At 46.1% G+C, this 18,601-nt stretch overlaps 1 protein-coding gene across 7 annotated transcripts in view; it reads right to left on the reverse strand.

The window, feature by feature from the left end:
* The window catches only part of ATG13 (autophagy related 13), a 401,206-nt gene that overhangs the window by 293,910 nt on the left and 88,695 nt on the right, over nt 1-18,601 (reverse strand). For all 7 annotated transcript variants that reach the window (XM_069221706.1, XM_069221705.1, XM_069221704.1 and 4 more), the window contains exons 3-4: nt 18,008-18,088; nt 15,751-15,870 (exon numbers count right to left, since the gene is read on the reverse strand). In XM_069221706.1, the coding sequence (XP_069077807.1) occupies nt 15,751-15,870; nt 18,008-18,088 (201 nt within the window). The remainder of the gene's footprint in view (nt 1-15,750; nt 15,871-18,007; nt 18,089-18,601) is intronic.

An 18,601-nucleotide genomic window follows, 5' to 3' on the forward strand; every position in this document is an offset into this window, starting at 1 on the left:
ATAATTTCCGGGTCTACACTGGTAGGGATTCCAATATTGACCCCCCTGGTTGTCCTCCCACTTTTGGAGTTAGTGAGAAAATTGTGTGGGAACTTGGTAGACGACTGTTTAACAAAGGTCACCATTTATATGTAGATAACTTCTACACTGGAGTTCGGTTGTTCAAGGAGTTGTTCAGAGTGGACACTGTTGCTTGTGGCACAATCCGCTCTAATCGGAAAGGCTATCCAAAAGAGCTTGTCTGTAAAAAACTTGAGAAGGGACAGTGCAGTGCCTTGCGGAATGATGAGCTGCTAGCTCTGAAATTTGTAGACAAGAGGGATGTATACATGCTAAGCACCATCCATGATGAGAGTACTTCACCTGTGGCTGTTTGGGGTCAGGTTGCCGAAGTGCGCAAACCTGTGTGCATCTTAGACTATAATAAGCACATGGGTGGTGTTGATAGAGTAGATCAGAGGTTAGAACCTTACACTGCTGCTCGTAAGTCTTATGTGTGGTATAAGAAATTAGCGCTTCACTTGTTCCACTTGGCAACTTTTAATGCTTTTGTTGTGTTTAAGGATAGTTCTCCAGAGTCAAGGATGACATTTGTGAAATTTCAGGAGTCTATCATAGCTAGCCTTGTTGTGCTGGAACAGGCAAGAGTTCCTAGAGAAGCAGTGGTGGAGGATGTGGCTAGATTGAAAGATCGTCACTTTGCTGAGCACATTCCTCCCACGGCCAAAAAAAACTTTCCTGCTAAGAGATGTAGAGTCTGTGCTCGAAGAGGTATCAGGAAGGAGACTAGGATGTACTGCCCTGATTGTCCTTCAAAGCCTGGGCTGTGTGTGGGTGGCTGTTTCAGGAGCTACCACACACAGAAGAATTATTGGGAAATTCCGTGAGCGTAAACTGGTGTTTTATATTTTTATATGTTCGGTTTCACGGTTGGCATTAGTCATGTATTCAGTTAGAGCTTTTGTGTTTGTAGTTTTGTACTAATTTATGATTAGTGGTTTCTTTGTTGTTTAAAAACAAAAAAAAGGGGATGGCATGTGTAAAGTGGCGCTTGGCTGGCGGCGTGGGTGTGGTGGCGCTTGGCTGGCGGTGTGTGTGGGGTGGCGCTTGGCTGGCGGTGTGTGTGGGGTGGCGCTTGGCTGGCGGTGTGTGTGGGGTGGCGCTTGGCTGGCGGTGTGTGTGGGGTGGCGCTGGGCTGGCGGTGTGTGTGGGGTGGCGCTGGGCTGGCGGTGTGTGTGGGGTGGCGCTTGGCTGGTGGTGTGGGTGGGGTGGCGCTTGGCTGGCAGTGCCGGCCAAACGCCAGTCCACACACTCATCAGCTGGTGTGATTGCTGTATCAGGCATGTGGGCGTATGAAAGTGATGGGCCCTTGACTGGCGCGGTCTGTGGATGCGAGTCTTGTAATGTGCTGGGCCCGTGGCTGGCGGCGTGAATGGTCTAGTGCATGTCATGTATGAAAGGTGTGTGAATGGACTGTAAAGCGGTTGGTGCCTTGTCGTGGCTTTACAGCTCACGAGCTGTGAGTCATTGGTTCAGTTTTTTGGCCTTTCAGTTATTACCAGTGCATTTCACTTTTGTGAAATCTCTTGTTAATAAAATTTGATCTACTGAACCATCACTCACCCTCGTGCCAAATCCAACCAGTATGTGTGGTACAAATGACAAAACCTGCTCCGCTGTAATCAGGCGTCGCAGCACACTTGAGACACGCTAGGTGCCTCAGGTGGGACCCCGATGATGAAGCATGCCACCAACTTGGTTGGTGGGTGAGGGGTCTTCTTCACATAACCTAAGTGTGTTTCTTTTCACAATTTTAGTGTTGGGCACATCACGGACGTATGTGCACACATCAAAGTGATATATTCCAAAAATACCTGTGTTTGGGGGGGAGGGCCCACCTATGTTTTTGGTCCTGGGTGCGGCCGTCATGTAGGGAAACCTACAAAACCCAGAAACTTTTTAAAACTAGGCACCCCAAGGAGTCTAGGGAGGTGTGGCTTGTGTGGCTCCCCCAACATTTTCTTACCCAGACTCCTCTGTAAACCTCACAATTTGCATAAAAAAGCATATTTTCCTGATTTTTCTTAGTAGGATCACCGCTCCAGCACAAAATTCCTACTCCCCAGTTTTCCCCTCAGTCTCCCAAGTAAAATGACACCTCACTTATGTGGGTCCCCAAAGCAGAGTCCGTCTAAAGATGTATAAAAGAATATGCCCTTATAAACTTGCTGTGCTATCCCTTCTATCCCTTCAGGTTTTGGGCCTTATTATTTTGCAGGCACCTGGGCCACCCACACAAGTGAGGTATCATTTTTATCGGGAGACTTGGGGGAACGCTGGGTGGAAGGAAATTTGTGGCTCCTATCAGATTCCAGAACTTTCTGCCACAGAAATGTGAGGAACATGTGTTTTTTTAGCCAAATTTTGAGGTTTGCAAAGGATTCTGGGTAACAGAACCTGGTCCGAGCCCCGCAAGTCACCCCTCCTTGGATTCCCCTAGGTCTCTAGTTTTCAGAAATGCACTGGTTTGGTAGGTTTCCCTAGGCGCCGGGTGAGCTACAGGCCAAAATCCGCAGGTAGGCACTGTTTTCTCCCAAAATTGTGGATGTGTCCACGTTGCGCTTTGGGGTGTTTCCTGTCGCAGGCGCTAGGCCTACCCACGCAAGTGAGGTATCATTTTTATCGGGAGACTTGGGGGAACGCTGGGTGGAAGGAAATTTGTAGCTCCTCTCAGATTCCAGAACTTTCTGCCACAGAAATGTGAGGGACATGTGTTATTTTAGCCAAATTTTGAGGTTTGCAAAGGATTCTGGGTAACAGAACCTGGTCCGAGCCCCGCAAGTCACCCCTCCTTGGATTCCCCTAGGTCTCTAGTTTTCAGAAATGCACAGGTTTGGTAGGTTTCCCTAGGTGGCGGCTGAGCTAGAGGCCAAAATCTACAGGTAGGCACTTCGCAAAAAACAGCTCTGTTTTTTTCCAAAATTTAGGATGTGTCCACGTTGCGCTTTGGGGTGTTTCCTGTCGCCGGCGCTAGGCCTACCCACGCAAGTGAGGTATCATTTTTATCGGGAGACTTGGGGGAACGCTGGGTGGAAGGAAATTTGTAGCTCCTCTCAGATTCCAGAACTTTCTGCCACAGAAATGTGAGGGACATGTGTTTTTTTAGCCAAATTTTGAGGTTTGCAAAGGATTCTGGGTAACAGAACCTGGTCCGAGCCCCGCAAGTCACCCCTCCTTGGATCCCCCTAGGTCTCTAGTTTTCAGAAATGCACAGGTTTGGTAGGTTTCCCTAGGTGGCGGCTGAGCTAGAGGCCAAAATCTACAGGTAGTCACTTTGCTAAAAACAGCTCTGTTTTCTGTGATATGTCCACGTTGTGTTTTGGGGCATATCCTGTCGCGGGCGCTAGGCCTACCCACACAAGTGAGGTATCATTTTTATCGGGAGACGTGGGGGAACGCTGGGTGGAAGGAAATTTGTGGCTCCTCTCAGATTCCAGAACTTTCTGCCACAGAAATGTGAGGAACTTGTGTTTTTTTAGCCAAATTTTGAGGTTTGCAAAGGATTCTGGGTAACAGAACCTGGTCCGAGCCCCGCAAGTCACCCCTCCTTGGATCCCCCTAGGTCTCTAGTTTTCAGAAATGCACAGGTTTGGTAGGTTTCCCTAGGTGGCGGCTGAGCTAGAGGCCAAAATCTACAGGTAGTCACTTTGCTAAAAACAGCTCTGTTTTCTGTGATATGTCCACGTTGTGTTTTGGGGCATATCCTGTCGCGGGCGCTAGGCCTACCCACACAAGTGAGGTATCATTTTTATCGGGAGACGTGGGGGAACGCTGGGTGGAAGGAAATTTGTGGCTCCTCTCAGATTCCAGAACTTTCTGCCACAGAAATGTGAGGAACATGTGTTTTTTTAGCCAAATTTTGAGGTTTGCAAAGGATTCTGGGTAACAGAACCTGGTCCGAGCCCCGCAAGTCACCCCTCCTTGGATCCCCCTAGGTCTCTAGTTTTCAGAAATGCACAGGTTTGGTAGGTTTCCTTAGGTGGCGGCTGAGCTAGAGGCCAAAATCTACAGGTAGTCACTTTGCTAAAAACAGCTCTGTTTTCTGTGATATGTCCACGTTGTGTTTTGGGGCATATCCTGTCGCGGGCGGTAGGCCTACCCACACAAGTGAGGTATCATTTTTATCGGGAGACGTGGGGGAACGCTGGGTGGAAGGAAATTTGTAGCTCCTCTCAGATTCCAGAACTTTCTGCCACAGAAATGTGAGGAACATGTGTTATTTTAGCCAAATTTTGAGGTTTGCAAAGGATTCTGGGTAACAGAACCTGGTCCGAGCCCCGCAAGTCACCCCTCCTTGGATTCCCCTAGGTCTCTAGTTTTCAGAAATGCACAGGTTTGGTAGGTTTCCCTAGGTGGCGGCTGAGCTAGAGGCCAAAATCTACAGGTAGGCACTTCGCAAAAAACACCTCTGTTTTTTTCCAAAATTTAGGATGTGTCCACGTTGCGCTTTGGGGTGTTTCCTGTCACCGGCGCTAGGCCTACCCATGCAAGTGAGGTATCATTTTTATCGGGAGACTTGGGGGAACGCTGGGTGGAAGGAAATTTGTAGCTCCTCTCAGATTCCAGAACTTTCTGCCACAGAAATGTGAGGGACATGTGTTTTTTTAGCCAAATTTTGAGGTTTGCAAAGGATTCTGGGTAACAGAACCTGGTCCGAGCCCCGCAAGTCACCCCTCCTTGGATCCCCCTAGGTCTCTAGTTTTCAGAAATGCACAGGTTTGGTAGGTTTCCCTAGGTGGCGGCTGAGCTAGAGGCCAAAATCTACAGGTAGTCACTTTTCTAAAAACAGCTCTGTTTTCTGTGATATGTCCACGTTGTGTTTTGGGGCATATCCTGTCGCGGGCGCTAGGCCTACCCACACAAGTGAGGTATCATTTTTATCGGGAGACGTGGGGGAACGCTGGGTGGAAGGAAATTTGTGGCTCCTCTCAGATTCCAGAACTTTCTGCCACAGAAATGTGAGGAACATGTGTTTTTTTAGCCAAATTTTGAGGTTTGCAAAGGATTCTGGGTAACAGAACCTGGTCCGAGCCCCGCAAGTCACCCCTCCTTGGATCCCCCTTGGTCTCTAGTTTTCAGAAATGCACAGGTTTGGTAGGTTTCCCTAGGTGGCGGCTGAGCTAGAGGCCAAAATCTACAGGTAGTCACTTTGCTAAAAACAGCTCTGTTTTCTATGATATGTCCACGTTGTGTTTTGGGGCATATCCTGTCGCGGGCGCTAGGCCTACCCACACAAGTGAGGTATCATTTTTATCGGGAGACGTGGGGGAACGCTGGGTGGAAGGAAATTTGTAGCTCCTCTCAGATTCCAGAACTTTCTGCCACAGAAATGTGAGGAACATGTGTTTTTTTAGCCAAATTTTGAGGTTTGCAAAGGATTCTGGGTAACAGAACCTGGTCCGAGCCCCGCAAGTCACCCCTCCTTGGATTCCCCTAGGTCTCTAGTTTTCAGAAATGCACAGGTTTGGTAGGTTTCCCTAGGTGCCGGCTGAGCTAGAGGCCAAAATCTACAGGTAGGCACTTCGCAAAAAACACCTCTGTTTTTTTCCAAAATTTAGGATGTGTCCACGTTGCGCTTTGGGGTGTTTCCTGTCGCCGGCGCTAGGCCTACCCACGCAAGTGAGGTATCATTTTTATCGGGAGACTTGGGGGAACACTGGGTGGAAGGAAATTTGTAGCTCCCCTCAGATTCCAGAACTTTCTGCCACAGAAATGTGAGGAACATGTGTTTTTTTAGCCAAATTTTGAGGTTTGCAAAGGATTCTGGGTAACAGAACCTCGTCCGAGCCACACAAGTCACCCCTCCTTGGATTCCCCTAGGTCTCTAGTTTTCAGAAATGCATAGGTTTGGTAGGTTTCCCTAGGTGGCGGCTGAGCTAGAGGCCAAAATCTACAGGTAGTCACTTTGCTAAAAACAGCTCTGTTTTCTGTGATATGTCCACGTTGTGTTTTGGGGCATATCCTGTCGCGGGCGCTAGGCCTACCCACACAAGTGAGGTATCATTTTTATCGGGAGACGTGGGGGAACGCTGGGTGGAAGGAAATTTGTGGCTCCTCTCAGATTCCAGAACTTTCTGCCACAGAAATGTGAGGAACATGTGTTTTTTTAGCCAAATTTTGAGGTTTGCAAAGGATTCTGGGTAACAGAACCTGGTCCGAGCCCCGCAAGTCACCCCTCCTTGGATCCCCCTAGGTCTCTAGTTTTCAGAAATGCACAGGTTTGGTAGGTTTCCCTAGGTGGCGGCTGAGCTAGAGGCCAAAATCTACAGGTAGTCACTTTGCTAAAAACAGCTCTGTTTTCTGTGATTTGTCCACGTTGTGTTTTGGGGCATATCCTGTCGCGGGCGCTAGGCCTACCCACACAAGTGAGGTATCATTTTTATCGGGATACGTGGGGGAACGCTAGGTGGAAGGAAATTTGTGGCTCCTCTCAGATTCCAGAACTTTCTGCCACAGAAATGTGAGGAACATGTGTTTTTTTAGCCAAATTTTGAGGTTTGCAAAGGATTCTGGGTAACCGAACCTGGTCCGAGCCACACAAGTCACCCCTCCTTGGATTCCCCTAGGTCTCTAGTTTTCAGAAATGCACAGGTTTGGTAGGTTTCCCTAGGTGGCGGCTGAGCTAGAGGCCAAAATCTACAGGTAGTCACTATGCTAAAAACAGCTCTGTTTTCTGTGATGTGTCCAGGTTGTGTTTTGGGGCATATCCTGTCGCGGGCGCTAGGCCTACCCACACAAGTGAGGTATCATTTTTATCGGGAGACGTGGGGGAATGCTGGGTGGAAGGAAATTTGTCGCTCCTCTCAGATTCCAGAACTTTCTGCCACAGAAATGTGAGGAACATGTGTTTTTTTAGCCAAATTTTGAGGTTTGCAAAGGATTCTGGGTAACAGAACCTGGTCCGAGCCACACAAGTCACCCCTCCTTGGATTCCCCTAGGTCTCTAGTTTTCAGAAATGCATAGGTTTGGTAGGTTTCCCTAGGTGGCGGCTGAGCTAGAGGCCAAAATCTACAGGTAGTCACTTTGCTAAAAACAGCTCTGTTTTCTGTGATATGTCCACGTTGTGTTTTGGGGCATATCCTGTCGCGGGCGCTAGGCCTACCCACACAAGTGAGGTATCATTTTTATCGGGAGACGTGGGGGAACGCTGGGTGGAAGGAAATTTGTGGCTCCTCTCAGATTCCAGAACTTTCTGCCACAGAAATGTGAGGAACATGTGTTTTTTTAGCCAAATTTTGAGGTTTGCAAAGGATTCTGGGTAACAGAACCTGGTCCGAGCCCCGCAAGTCACCCCTCCTTGGATCCCCCTAGGTCTCTAGTTTTCAGAAATGCACAGGTTTGGTAGGTTTCCCTAGGTGGCGGCTGAGCTAGAGGCCAAAATCTACAGGTAGTCACTTTGCTAAAAACAGCTCTGTTTTCTGTGATTTGTCCACGTTGTGTTTTGGGGCATATCCTGTCGCGGGCGCTAGGCCTACCCACACAAGTGAGGTATCATTTTTATCGGGATACGTGGGGGAACGCTAGGTGGAAGGAAATTTGTGGCTCCTCTCAGATTCCAGAACTTTCTGCCACAGAAATGTGAGGAACATGTGTTTTTTTAGCCAAATTTTGAGGTTTGCAAAGGATTCTGGGTAACCGAACCTGGTCCGAGCCACACAAGTCACCCCTCCTTGGATTCCCCTAGGTCTCTAGTTTTCAGAAATGCACAGGTTTGGTAGGTTTCCCTAGGTGGCGGCTGAGCTAGAGGCCAAAATCTACAGGTAGTCACTATGCTAAAAACAGCTCTGTTTTCTGTGATGTGTCCAGGTTGTGTTTTGGGGCATATCCTGTCGCGGGCGCTAGGCCTACCCACACAAGTGAGGTATCATTTTTATCGGGAGACGTGGGGGAATGCTGGGTGGAAGGAAATTTGTCGCTCCTCTCAGATTCCAGAACTTTCTGCCACAGAAATGTGAGGAACATGTGTTTTTTTAGCCAAATTTTGAGGTTTGCAAAGGATTCTGGGTAACAGAACCTGGTCCGAGCCACACAAGTCACCCCTCCTTGGATTCCCCTAGGTCTCTAGTTTTCAGAAATGCACAGGTTTGGTAGGTTTCCCTAGGTGCCGGCTGAGCTAGAGGCCAAAATCTACAGGTAGTCACTTTGCTAAAAACAGCTCTGTTTTCTGTGATGTGTCCACGTTGTGTTTTGGGGCATATCCTGTCGCGGGCGCTAGGCCTACCCAAACAAGGGAGGTATCATTTTTATCGGGAGACTTGGGGGAACATAGAATAGCAAAACAAGTGTTATTGCCCCTTGTCTTTCTCTACATTTATTCCTTCCAAATATAGGGGTGTGTGTAAAAAAGACATCTATTTGAGAAATTCCATGTAATTCACGTGCTACTATGGTCACCCCGGAATTCAGAGATGTGCAAATAACCACTGCTCCTCAACACCTTATCTTGTGCCCTTTTTGGAAATGCAAAGGTTTTCTTGATAGCTATTTTTTACTCCTTAAATTTCAGCAAATGAATTACTGTATACCCGGTATAGAATGAAAACGCACTGCAGGGTGCAGCTCATTTATTGGCTCTGGGTTCCTCGGGTTCTTGATGAACCTACAAACCCTATATATCCCCGCAACCAGAGGAGTCCAGCAGACGTAACGGTATATTGCTTTCGATAATCTGACATTGCAGGGAAAAGTTACAGAGTAAAAAGTAGAGAAAAATTGATGTTTTTTTCACCTCAATTTCAATATTTTTCTTTTTCAGCTGTTATTTTCTGTAGGAAACCCTTGTAGGATCTACACAAATGACCCCTTGCTGAATTCAGAATTTTGTCTACTTTTCAGAAATGTTTAGGTTTCTGGGATCCAGCATTGGTTTCATGACCATTCCGGTCACTGACTGGAAGGAGGCTGAAAGCACAAAAAATTGCACAAATGGGGTATGCCCCAGTAAAATGCCAAAATTGTGTTGAAAAATTGGGTTTTCGGATTCAAGTCTGCCTGTTCCTGAAAGCTGGGAAGCTGCTGAGTTTAGCACCGCAAACCCTTTGTTGATGCCATTTTCAGGGGAAAAAGCACAAGCCTTCTTCTGCAGCCCCTTTTTCCAATTTTTTTGAAAAAAACGAAATTTTCACTGTATTTTGGCCAATTTCTTGGCCTCCTTCAGGGGAACCCACAAAGTCTGGGTACCTTTAGAATCGCTAGGATGTTGGAAAAAAAGGACGCAAATTTGGCTTGGTTAGCTTATGTGGACAAAAAGTTATGAGGGCCTAAGCGCGAACTGCCCCAAATAGGCAAAAAAAGGCCTGGCACAGGAGGGGGAAAAGGCCTGGCAGCGAAGTGGTTAATGGAGAGGAAGGTTTTGCATGGACTGGAGATCTAGCTCAATGTATCTCACCCATTTTCCTGTGAGGCACATTGTTGGCAGTGGGGAGTTTTGTTATTTACAAACTAGTTTGGTTGTCTGTATATTCTCTACTAATGGCACTACCCCAATCTATCATGGGAAAACCATTTCCCTACTTCTTTCTTTTACTTGTCAACTTCCTGTTTCCCCCAGTTGAGGGAGCCAGAACCTGTCATTGTGTGTTTTACAAATGCTCTGGTGATTCTGTAGGTGGGAGTTTCCACCCTAGCTACTTGCTCCTGGAATCCTGTCCCATATAATGGAACCCCGCTACAGGGCCTCAGGGCCTCAGGTCCTCATCTCTCCGGTCCAGAGGGTGTGAGAGCCAGGTTCCTCCAATATACTCTTCTTGGATTCACCTACCAGCCTGAAGACGTTTCATGCCACTGGTCATTTCCTTGATTTAGTGGTCTTTTTGAGAGACATCTGTTAATTCCGCTTAATATTTGGAAGAATTAAAACAATGTCTAAAGGAAGGAGTCACCATTATATCTATCAGCTTGGAGGAGAGAATGAGACAATTGTGTTGAAGAAAAAATCTCAAGTCAACTTCGTCCACCATCATATTGCCAGGCACTGCATTCCAAGACAAGATTAAAGTGCTTAACCTTTCCTGTCACTCATGCATAACACCAAAACGCTTCCAATACAGGTTCACCACAAATACACTCTTCCAACCACTCCTTTCCCCATGATGTAGCATGTTCCCTGTTTGATAAAGTTATTCGAAAATCTATGATGGCGTGTCAAGAGATGTACAATGCTGTAAGACAATACAATAGCATGTTGTCGCCTCGCCTGGTCGTTAATCCTACTTTGTGATATTGGCCTCAACTTGATGGACTCATGGAGTATTAAGAAGAAACACAGTGCAGTTGTTTTCAACCTTTTCAATTCTGTGAACCCCCAACCTAATTATTAATGTAACCTGGGGACCCCCATTGAATCATTAGTGGAAGATGGGGACCCCGGCCTAAGCATTTTTGATGATTTGAACTGCAAAACAATCCAATTTAACACAAATAATAATTAACACAACATTTTAAATTTAATTTTACATTTTGCTGCTTGCCTTACATACACTTTGATTAGTCTGTGTAAGCAAATGCCTCCTTGGCATGGTTACCTCCTGACTTTTTGCCTTTGCTGATGCTATGTTTTGATTTGAAAGTGTGCTGAGGCCTGCTAACCAGGCCCCAGCACCAGTGTTCTTTCCCTAACCTGTACTTTTGTTTTCACAATTGGCACACCCTGGCATCCAGGTAAGTCCCTTGTAACTGGTACCCCTGGTACCAAGGGCCCTGATGCCAGGGAAGGTCTCTAAGGGCTGCAGCATATCTTATGCCACCCTGGGGACCCCTCACTCAGCACAGACACACTGCTTGCCAGCTTGTGTGTGCTGGTGAGGACAAAACGAGTAAGTCGACATGGCACTCCCCTCAGGGTGCCATGCCAACCTCACACTGCCTATGCAGTATAGATAAGTCACCCCTCTAGCAGGCCTTACAGGCCTAAGGCAGGGTGCACTATACCATAGTTGAGGGCACCAGTGCATGAGCACTGTGCCCCTACAGTGTCTAAGCAAAACCTTAGACATTGTAAGTGCAGGGTAGCCATAAGAGTATATAGTCTGGGAGTCTGTCAAACACGAACTCCACAGCACCATAATGGCTGCACTGAAAACAGGGAAGTTTGGTATCAAACTTCTCAGCACAATAAATGCACACTGATGCCAGTGTACATTTTATTGTAACATACACCCCAGAGGGCACCTTAGAGGTGCCCCCTGAAACCTTAACCAACTACCCGTGTAGGCGGACTGGTTTTAGCAGCCTGCCACACTCGAGACATGTTGCTGGCCACATGGGGAGAGTGCCTTTGTCACTCTGTGGCTAGTAACAAAGCCTGCACTGGGTGGAGATGCTTATCACCTCCCCCTTCCAGGAGCTGTAACACCTGGCAGTGAGCCTCAAAGGCTCACCCCCTTTGTTACAGCACCACAGGGCATTCCAGCTAGTGGAGTTGCCCGCCCCCTCCGGCCACGGCCCCACTTTTGGCGGCAAGGCCGGAGAAGATAATGAGAAAAACAAGGAGGAGTCACTGACCAGTCAGGACAGCCCCTAAGGCAACCTGAGCTGAAGTGACTCTGACTTTTAGGAATACTCCATCTTGCAGATGGAGGATCCCCCAAATAGGGATAGGAATGTGACCCCCTCCCCTTGGGAGGAGGCACAAAGAGGGTGTAGCTACCCTCAGGGCTAGAAGCCATTGGCTACTGCCCTCCCTGACCTAAACACACCCCTAAATTCTGTATTTAGGGGCTCCCCTGAACCTAGGAACTCAGATTCCTGTAACCTAAGGAGAAGAGGACTGCTGAACTGAAAAACCCTGCAGAGAAGACGGAGACACCAACTGCTTTGGCCCCAGCTCTACCGGCCTGTCTCCCCACTTCGAAAAGACACTGCTCCAGCGACGCTTTCACCAGGACCAGCGACCTCTGAATCCGCAGAGGACTGCCCTGCTCTAGAAGGACCAAGAAACTCCCGAGGACAGCGGCTCTGTTCATCCAAGACTGCAACTTTGTTTCCAAAGAAGAAACTTCAAGACAACTGCGTTTCCCGCCGGAATCGTGAGACTTGCTACTCTGCACCCGACGCCCCCGGCTCAACTTGTGGAGAAACAACACTTCAGGGAGGACTCCCCGGCGACTCCGAGACTGTGAGTAACCAGAGTTGCCCCCCCTGAGCCCCCACAGCGACGCCTGCAGAGGGAATCCCGAGGCTCCCCCTGACCGCGACTGTGTGACTCCCAGATCCCAACGCCTGGAAAAGACCCTACACCCGCAGCCCCCAGGACCTGAAGGATCGGAACTCCAGTGCAGGAGTGACCCCCAGGAGGCCCTCTCCCTTGCCCAGGTGGTGGCTACCCCGAGGAGCCCCCCCCTTGCCTGCCTGCATCGCTGAAGAGACCCCTTGGTCTCCCATTGATTCCAATTGAAAACCTGACGTGTGTTTGCACACTGCACCCGGCCGCCCCCGTGCTGCTGAGGGTGTACTTTCTGTGTGGACTTGTGTCCCCCCCCGGTGCCCTACAAAACCCCCCTGGTCTGCCCTCCGAAGACGCGGGTACTTACCTGCTGGCAGACTGGAACCAGGGCACCCCCTTCTCCATTGAAGCCTATGTGTTTTGGGCACCACTTTGAACTCGGCACCTGACCGGCCCTGAGCTGCTGGTGTGGTAACTTTGGGGTTGCTCTGAACCCCCAACGGTGGGCTACCTTGGACCCAAACTTGAACCCCGTAGGTGGTTTACTTACCTGCAAAAACTAACTAACTTACTCCCCCTAGGAACTGTTGAAAATTGCACTGTCTAGTTTTAAAATAGCTATATGTGAATTATTTGAAAAGTATATATGCTATTGTGATTATTCAAAGTTCCTAAAGTACCTACCTGCAATACCTTTCATTTAAAGTATTACATGAAAAATTTGCACCTGTGGTTCGTAAAATAAACTAAGAAAATATATTTTTCTATACAAAAACCTATTGGCCTGGAATTGTCTCTGAGTGTGTGTTCCTCATTTATTGTCTGTGTGTGTACAACAAATGCTTAACACTACTCCTTTGATAAGCCCACTGCTCGACCACACTACCACAAAATAGAGCATTAGAATGATCTCTTTTTGCCACTATCTTACCTCTAAGGGGAACCCTTGGACTCTGTGCATACTATTCCTTACTTTGAAATAGTGCATACAGAACCAAAGTCCTACAGTCTGTTAATACTATTTCATTTTCTCAGCAGTCGTGGAACCCCCTGAGTGGGCTTTGTGGACACCAGGGGTCCCTGGACCACAGGTTAAGAAACCACTGATACAGTGCACTGGAGGTGAGTTGCCAGCAGCTGGTGTGGTGTGGAAGAAGGCACCTGTAGCCGAGGTTGGCGCAGAGGACTAATACTTGTGTAATCTGACATAGTGCTGTGAAGATAATGATTAGAATCGACTAGGTCCTGCAACACCGGAGTGCCCTGGGTGTTCAGAGACTCATCATCGAGCCAATCATAGTGTGGGTGACCATAACCCCACTGCGACAGTTTCTCTTCTTCGTAATGGATGGGGCTGTGGGTATTTTTATGATGCTGTCATACCCACCATATCATTCTCTTCCTCCATATCCTGACGCTTATCCAGATGTTGTGTGGGGATTGCACCAGAGACAAACATAACTTCACTTTGAGATATCTCCTATTCCCAGAATCTTTGGTGCTTGTAGCAGAAATACTTTGCAAATCAAATTATCGGACGGTAGAAGCGCTGTAGGAACGTGTCTGAAATGAAAGCTGTCATAAGCTCCTTTCTCTGCTGGCACAGGCGACTGATTTTTCAGGTATAAGTAGTTTGGCATAAGTTTTGTCGCCAACATTAGCACCGTCTGAACGACGATGGGGCACTTATCAATGAGGCTGCCATGAAGAAGCCAGTAATTAACAGCAACAGAATGAGTGCAGACCGTCCATACAGTTGACAGGGACAGTTAGCGGAAGGACCATCACTGGGGCTTCTGACCACAATGTATTCGGCTGAAAATTTAGATAGCCCCACAGTGTGCGCTTCTGAATCCCTGTCTGGCTTATTGTCCAATTTATTTGCGGCCTGTGAACGGTATCAACAAAAGTGGCTGCCAGATCTTTAGCTAATGCTCCTTATTTCAAAGCCTTACCTTCCTCCAACAACACTTCTGATGTTTTCTGGATGGAGTACATTGAGTGAATGGGTCCTCAGGTTGGTGAGTGCTCCATCTTTCTTTTGAAGCCAGCTGTCATTCATGAGAAAAAGACATTACCAAGAACTAACCAAAGGTTGTGTAGCTTCAGAAGGAATCGGAGGAAAACGTTTGTGAACTTCACAGTGACACACTGCAGAACACAATGTCCAGTGAGACGCAGAGCTCACTCTCCAATGAAGCCACTCCATGGTTTCAGCGCTCATCATAACCCAGAGATGTTTTGCGCCTGGTGCAGGTAGCACGGTGTGTGGGCGGCAGCAGCAGAGTTTCATACTGCTGCATGTCACACTGTATATTAAACACAGACTTTCTTCGAGGTAGAGCGAGTGCTATCAACCTTCAAAAAAAGGAAAGGTAAAGCCTTACAAAATATGGTTGTCGGTGCTCTGGAAGTTATTGGGGTATCCAAGTCCAAGTTTTGCAGAGTTTCTTTCTGTAATATAATTTCCTTGTATAATCGTACTTAAGCCACCATTTGGAAGGGCACCGATGCATTCCAACACATTTCATTTGGACTTTTTCCCCCATTTGACTTTAGTTTTGGTCCTTAATTATTCATCTAGCAAATTGAACTATTTTCTTTGAGAATAATTCCTTGGCTCAGCTGGTTCTGCCTGCCTCTTTTCTGATGGTCAGGGGCAACCTGACACCTCACTGCATTCAGCAACATAAACTTCAATAGAAGTTTACCAAGTCTTCAGTCTCCTTCCTTTTTCTGTGTTCTTCCTCCAAGCTGTGACCTACTAAAGGAGACATTTTTCCACTATCAAGTATATTATTCTGAGCATATGAGAAGTTGTCCTTTCCTTAAGCAATCAAGAATGGCACTCAACAGAACTGTGCAGCATCCAGTCCTTGACACCGCCTCAAAAGGCAACCCTTGCAGTAATTCAGTGTTTTTATGGAAAATATTTTACTAATCTTATAGTACTTGGCTGTATATCCTGCATAGAAGCAGTCGATACATTCCTTCTGCCAATCTGTAATACATATGATCCTCTTTCTACTGGAGCTACAAGCTCTGAAGAAGGCCTTCTTACGAGACTCCTTCATGAAGAAGCAACAGACTCAAAAGAAAGTACCTGTATCTATAGTTATAAATAAACCAGGGAAGTAGAAAATCCAAACAGAAGTTAGAGGGAAGAGACTTCTTTTCACACAGGTGTGGGATAAATCTGAGGTTTGGTGGCCCTTGGGAGGAGTGGTGTTCAGAGTGCTGAAGTTTGCGTCTTTCTCTGGGAGGATGTCTGGTTACTAAAGAAATATTGTATGGCCCTGTCAGGCCTCTGTCACAGGATACTGATGTTAGCGGGATACCAGGGGATCAGCAGCTCAAAGAGGGAAAATGATTCAAGCACATGAATCTATGACAGATCCAATGTAGGAGAACTTTAACTTTTGAGCTCAGCACTTACCATTAGATAACCTTAGACAAACTATTGTGCTCCTAGTGAAGACTCTTTTCTTTATTTTAATTTCATATTTATTGCAGTCATTGTTCTTACCTCAGAGGTTTTCAGTGAGATCTCCACACACATAGACCTTCCGACAGCAGGCAGCTGTCCTGCCAGAGCTTTCTTGGATTCATGGGTAACTTCAGGTATGTCTTTGATTGCTAGGTTGAACTAAATATAGAAGAAAAAAAAAAACAGGTGAGAGGCATTAAACTGTTTACACGACTAAACATCAAAATCTAAATTAGTATCAGTCGAGGCAGGCGTGGTCATGGTCCCAGTCATAATTTTTGCCTTACGACCTTTCATTTAATAATGGATCCAGGAAGATGTAATCCTTGGAAAGCACAACGGAACCAACTGGACTAACATTAGAAATGAAAAACCTCAGTAGGATGAAAACAATTCTCTGTCTCATCAGAGGCAACATTTCAATTGATAACCTTACCTAAGAGTTCAAGGATGGGAATGCAGCGTTTCTAGAAACAGATCTGTGGAAAAGTTGGTTGGGAAGAAGGGGGGAGTCTTTTATTGGGGTCTATTCTTACAAAAATAACCATTAAGTACAGATATCTGTAGTTTGCAGTTCATGTTAAGAGATCTGCTCTTTAGAAACAGTCTAAGGAATCTGCTTTTTATGGTGCATGTTAAGAGATCTGTGCTTTGGAAACCATCTCCAAGACCTACTGTTTGAAGTCAATACATCTCTGCTTTAGAATGGAACCTAAATCTGCCTATTTATTATTAGAGAAAGGGTCTGGTTATATGTACGTAGTCTTCGTTAAATCTATGCTTTGGAATCAATGTCTCGATCATTAGATTTAATCAGATGTGGGTTCTCGGTAGAATTCTAAATGACTGTACTTCAAATTTAATCTTATGGAAGTAATAACATGTTTAAAGCAATGACTACTGCAGGAAATAAGATATTTGATAACACAAATGTAATATTAGTCCATGTATCTACCGTTAGAAATGCAGGGCTGATATGACCTCTAAGAATTGCCACTCAGGGGCTGCAGGTCACAACAAATGTCAGTGGACAAGGGTTAATCAAGGTGCTTGCCTTCATAGTCAATTAGAGATATCGGTTTTTAGATTTTAGTTTTAGTGCAATAAAAATACAATTATTTCTCTAGTGAATAGACTAACCAGTAATTACATATTAAATTAACTGGAACTTATGATGAGAGTGAAAATAAGTACTTGCAACAAACCAAAATAAAACACTTCTACTGTTCTTATATGTTGGGAGTATTGGACAGAAGTCAGAATTAACGGGTAAAGAAAGGGCGAGAGGTTCAGGAAGAAAAGAGCTACATTTTCCAAGATGAAAAACATAGTTTTATGTATGCAGTGTTTCCCATGTAATTGCCCAGACTTCCCTAGCCGCCTTCAATTTGGTGCCAAGAAGCCAAGGTGTCAATTTAGTAGCAATACAGCCCTACTAACGTGTCAGACTCAATAACAGATCGTTTTACAAGCACCATCACAACTTTCAGAGAATCCAAGAAATCCTGATGTCCCCCATACCCCCTCCGACTAATTCTCTTGTTTGGAGTTTGGAGTTTTCGACAACACCCTAAAGGCCCTGCAGCAGTTTTATCCTGTCACCTGCTCCTCCCATTTTGCATCCCAACTGGCCATAAGTACCAACTTCGCCTCAAGAGTGTCCGATTGGGTTTGCACAGTCTTTAAAACCAATTATATTATGCCAATATTTTCAATGAACCCCATTTTTGTGCTACTTTCCACATTTAAAAGGCATTAATTAGTTCTTCCTTGACCAGTTTATTGATTGTGGGGCAAGGCTGCTCTTACCCTGCCCTCCTATTTGTTTTATTAAGAGAAATAAGCATTTGTTGGGAGTTCTTCCTATGTTGCCAGCAAGATGGCTCTTTGAGTTAATGGCTTGCCATGTAAACGTCTATGATCTGCAGCCTGAATCCGGGCAAGACCAATTCAGCTTCCATCTTTCCATGACAGCTTTCCATATTTCCAAGGTGAATAAACAGACCAATTAGCTGGTGCACCTCATGTAAAAAGTATTACATTATTATTATTTTTTTTTTTAATAGGTTTTGCAAGCCACAGACACTTCTTTTCCTTTCCTTTGTGAACCCATCTCTCGCTGGTATCACAAGGGACACCAAATGAAAGCTCTGGGGATTTGGGGCAAGGGTGGGCATTATAACATTACACACAATTTTGCTTGCATAATTAAAACTTTGCCCAGAACTACATAAGATAGAGATAAAACTATGATATACTGTACTTCATAGCTTCGGTGCATGAAACATGCCATTACCCAATCAGAACCAGTTGGCGAAGAGGACGAGCGGGTGCAAATCTTCTCACCAAGGCGAGACTGGACAATCACTTGAACAGTCTGTGGAAAGAGTGACGAGAGTTAAGAAATGTACATTCAAGAACATGTTTTTATTGCCATCACACACTCCGTAGGTAATGCCTTCTTAAGCCCTTTTGAAGGACACTCTAAAAATGAAATTGGTGCAGGTCAAGATGTAGGGGCAATTCCTCTGAAGAGTGCCAAAGATGGGCACACCATTCCACACCCAACCCACATCAGGGCTTTGACTTCCATTAATCTTTTTCACAGGACACTGCTCATAGCTCACTTGGAGCAGGAAGATGTAAAGCATAGGCCCTGGCCTGCCAACAGTGTGTGTCATGGCTTAATGATGCCTGGCAGACGGTGCCCACATGCCAGCACTGAAGTACAATACTCTTACATATTACACTTGACATACTCCTTACATGAGGAATACACGATAGCCGGACCAGCACAAAAGGCTGTACACAAACAAAGAATGAGATGTGGATCACACAAAGGAAAACATCTTGTCTGTGAAAAAAGTACACAATTTCAAATTGTTAATGC

The sequence above is a fragment of the Pleurodeles waltl genome, chromosome 3_1 (genome assembly GCF_031143425.1).
Source record: "Pleurodeles waltl isolate 20211129_DDA chromosome 3_1, aPleWal1.hap1.20221129, whole genome shotgun sequence".
Taxonomy (NCBI): domain Eukaryota; kingdom Metazoa; phylum Chordata; class Amphibia; order Caudata; family Salamandridae; genus Pleurodeles; species Pleurodeles waltl.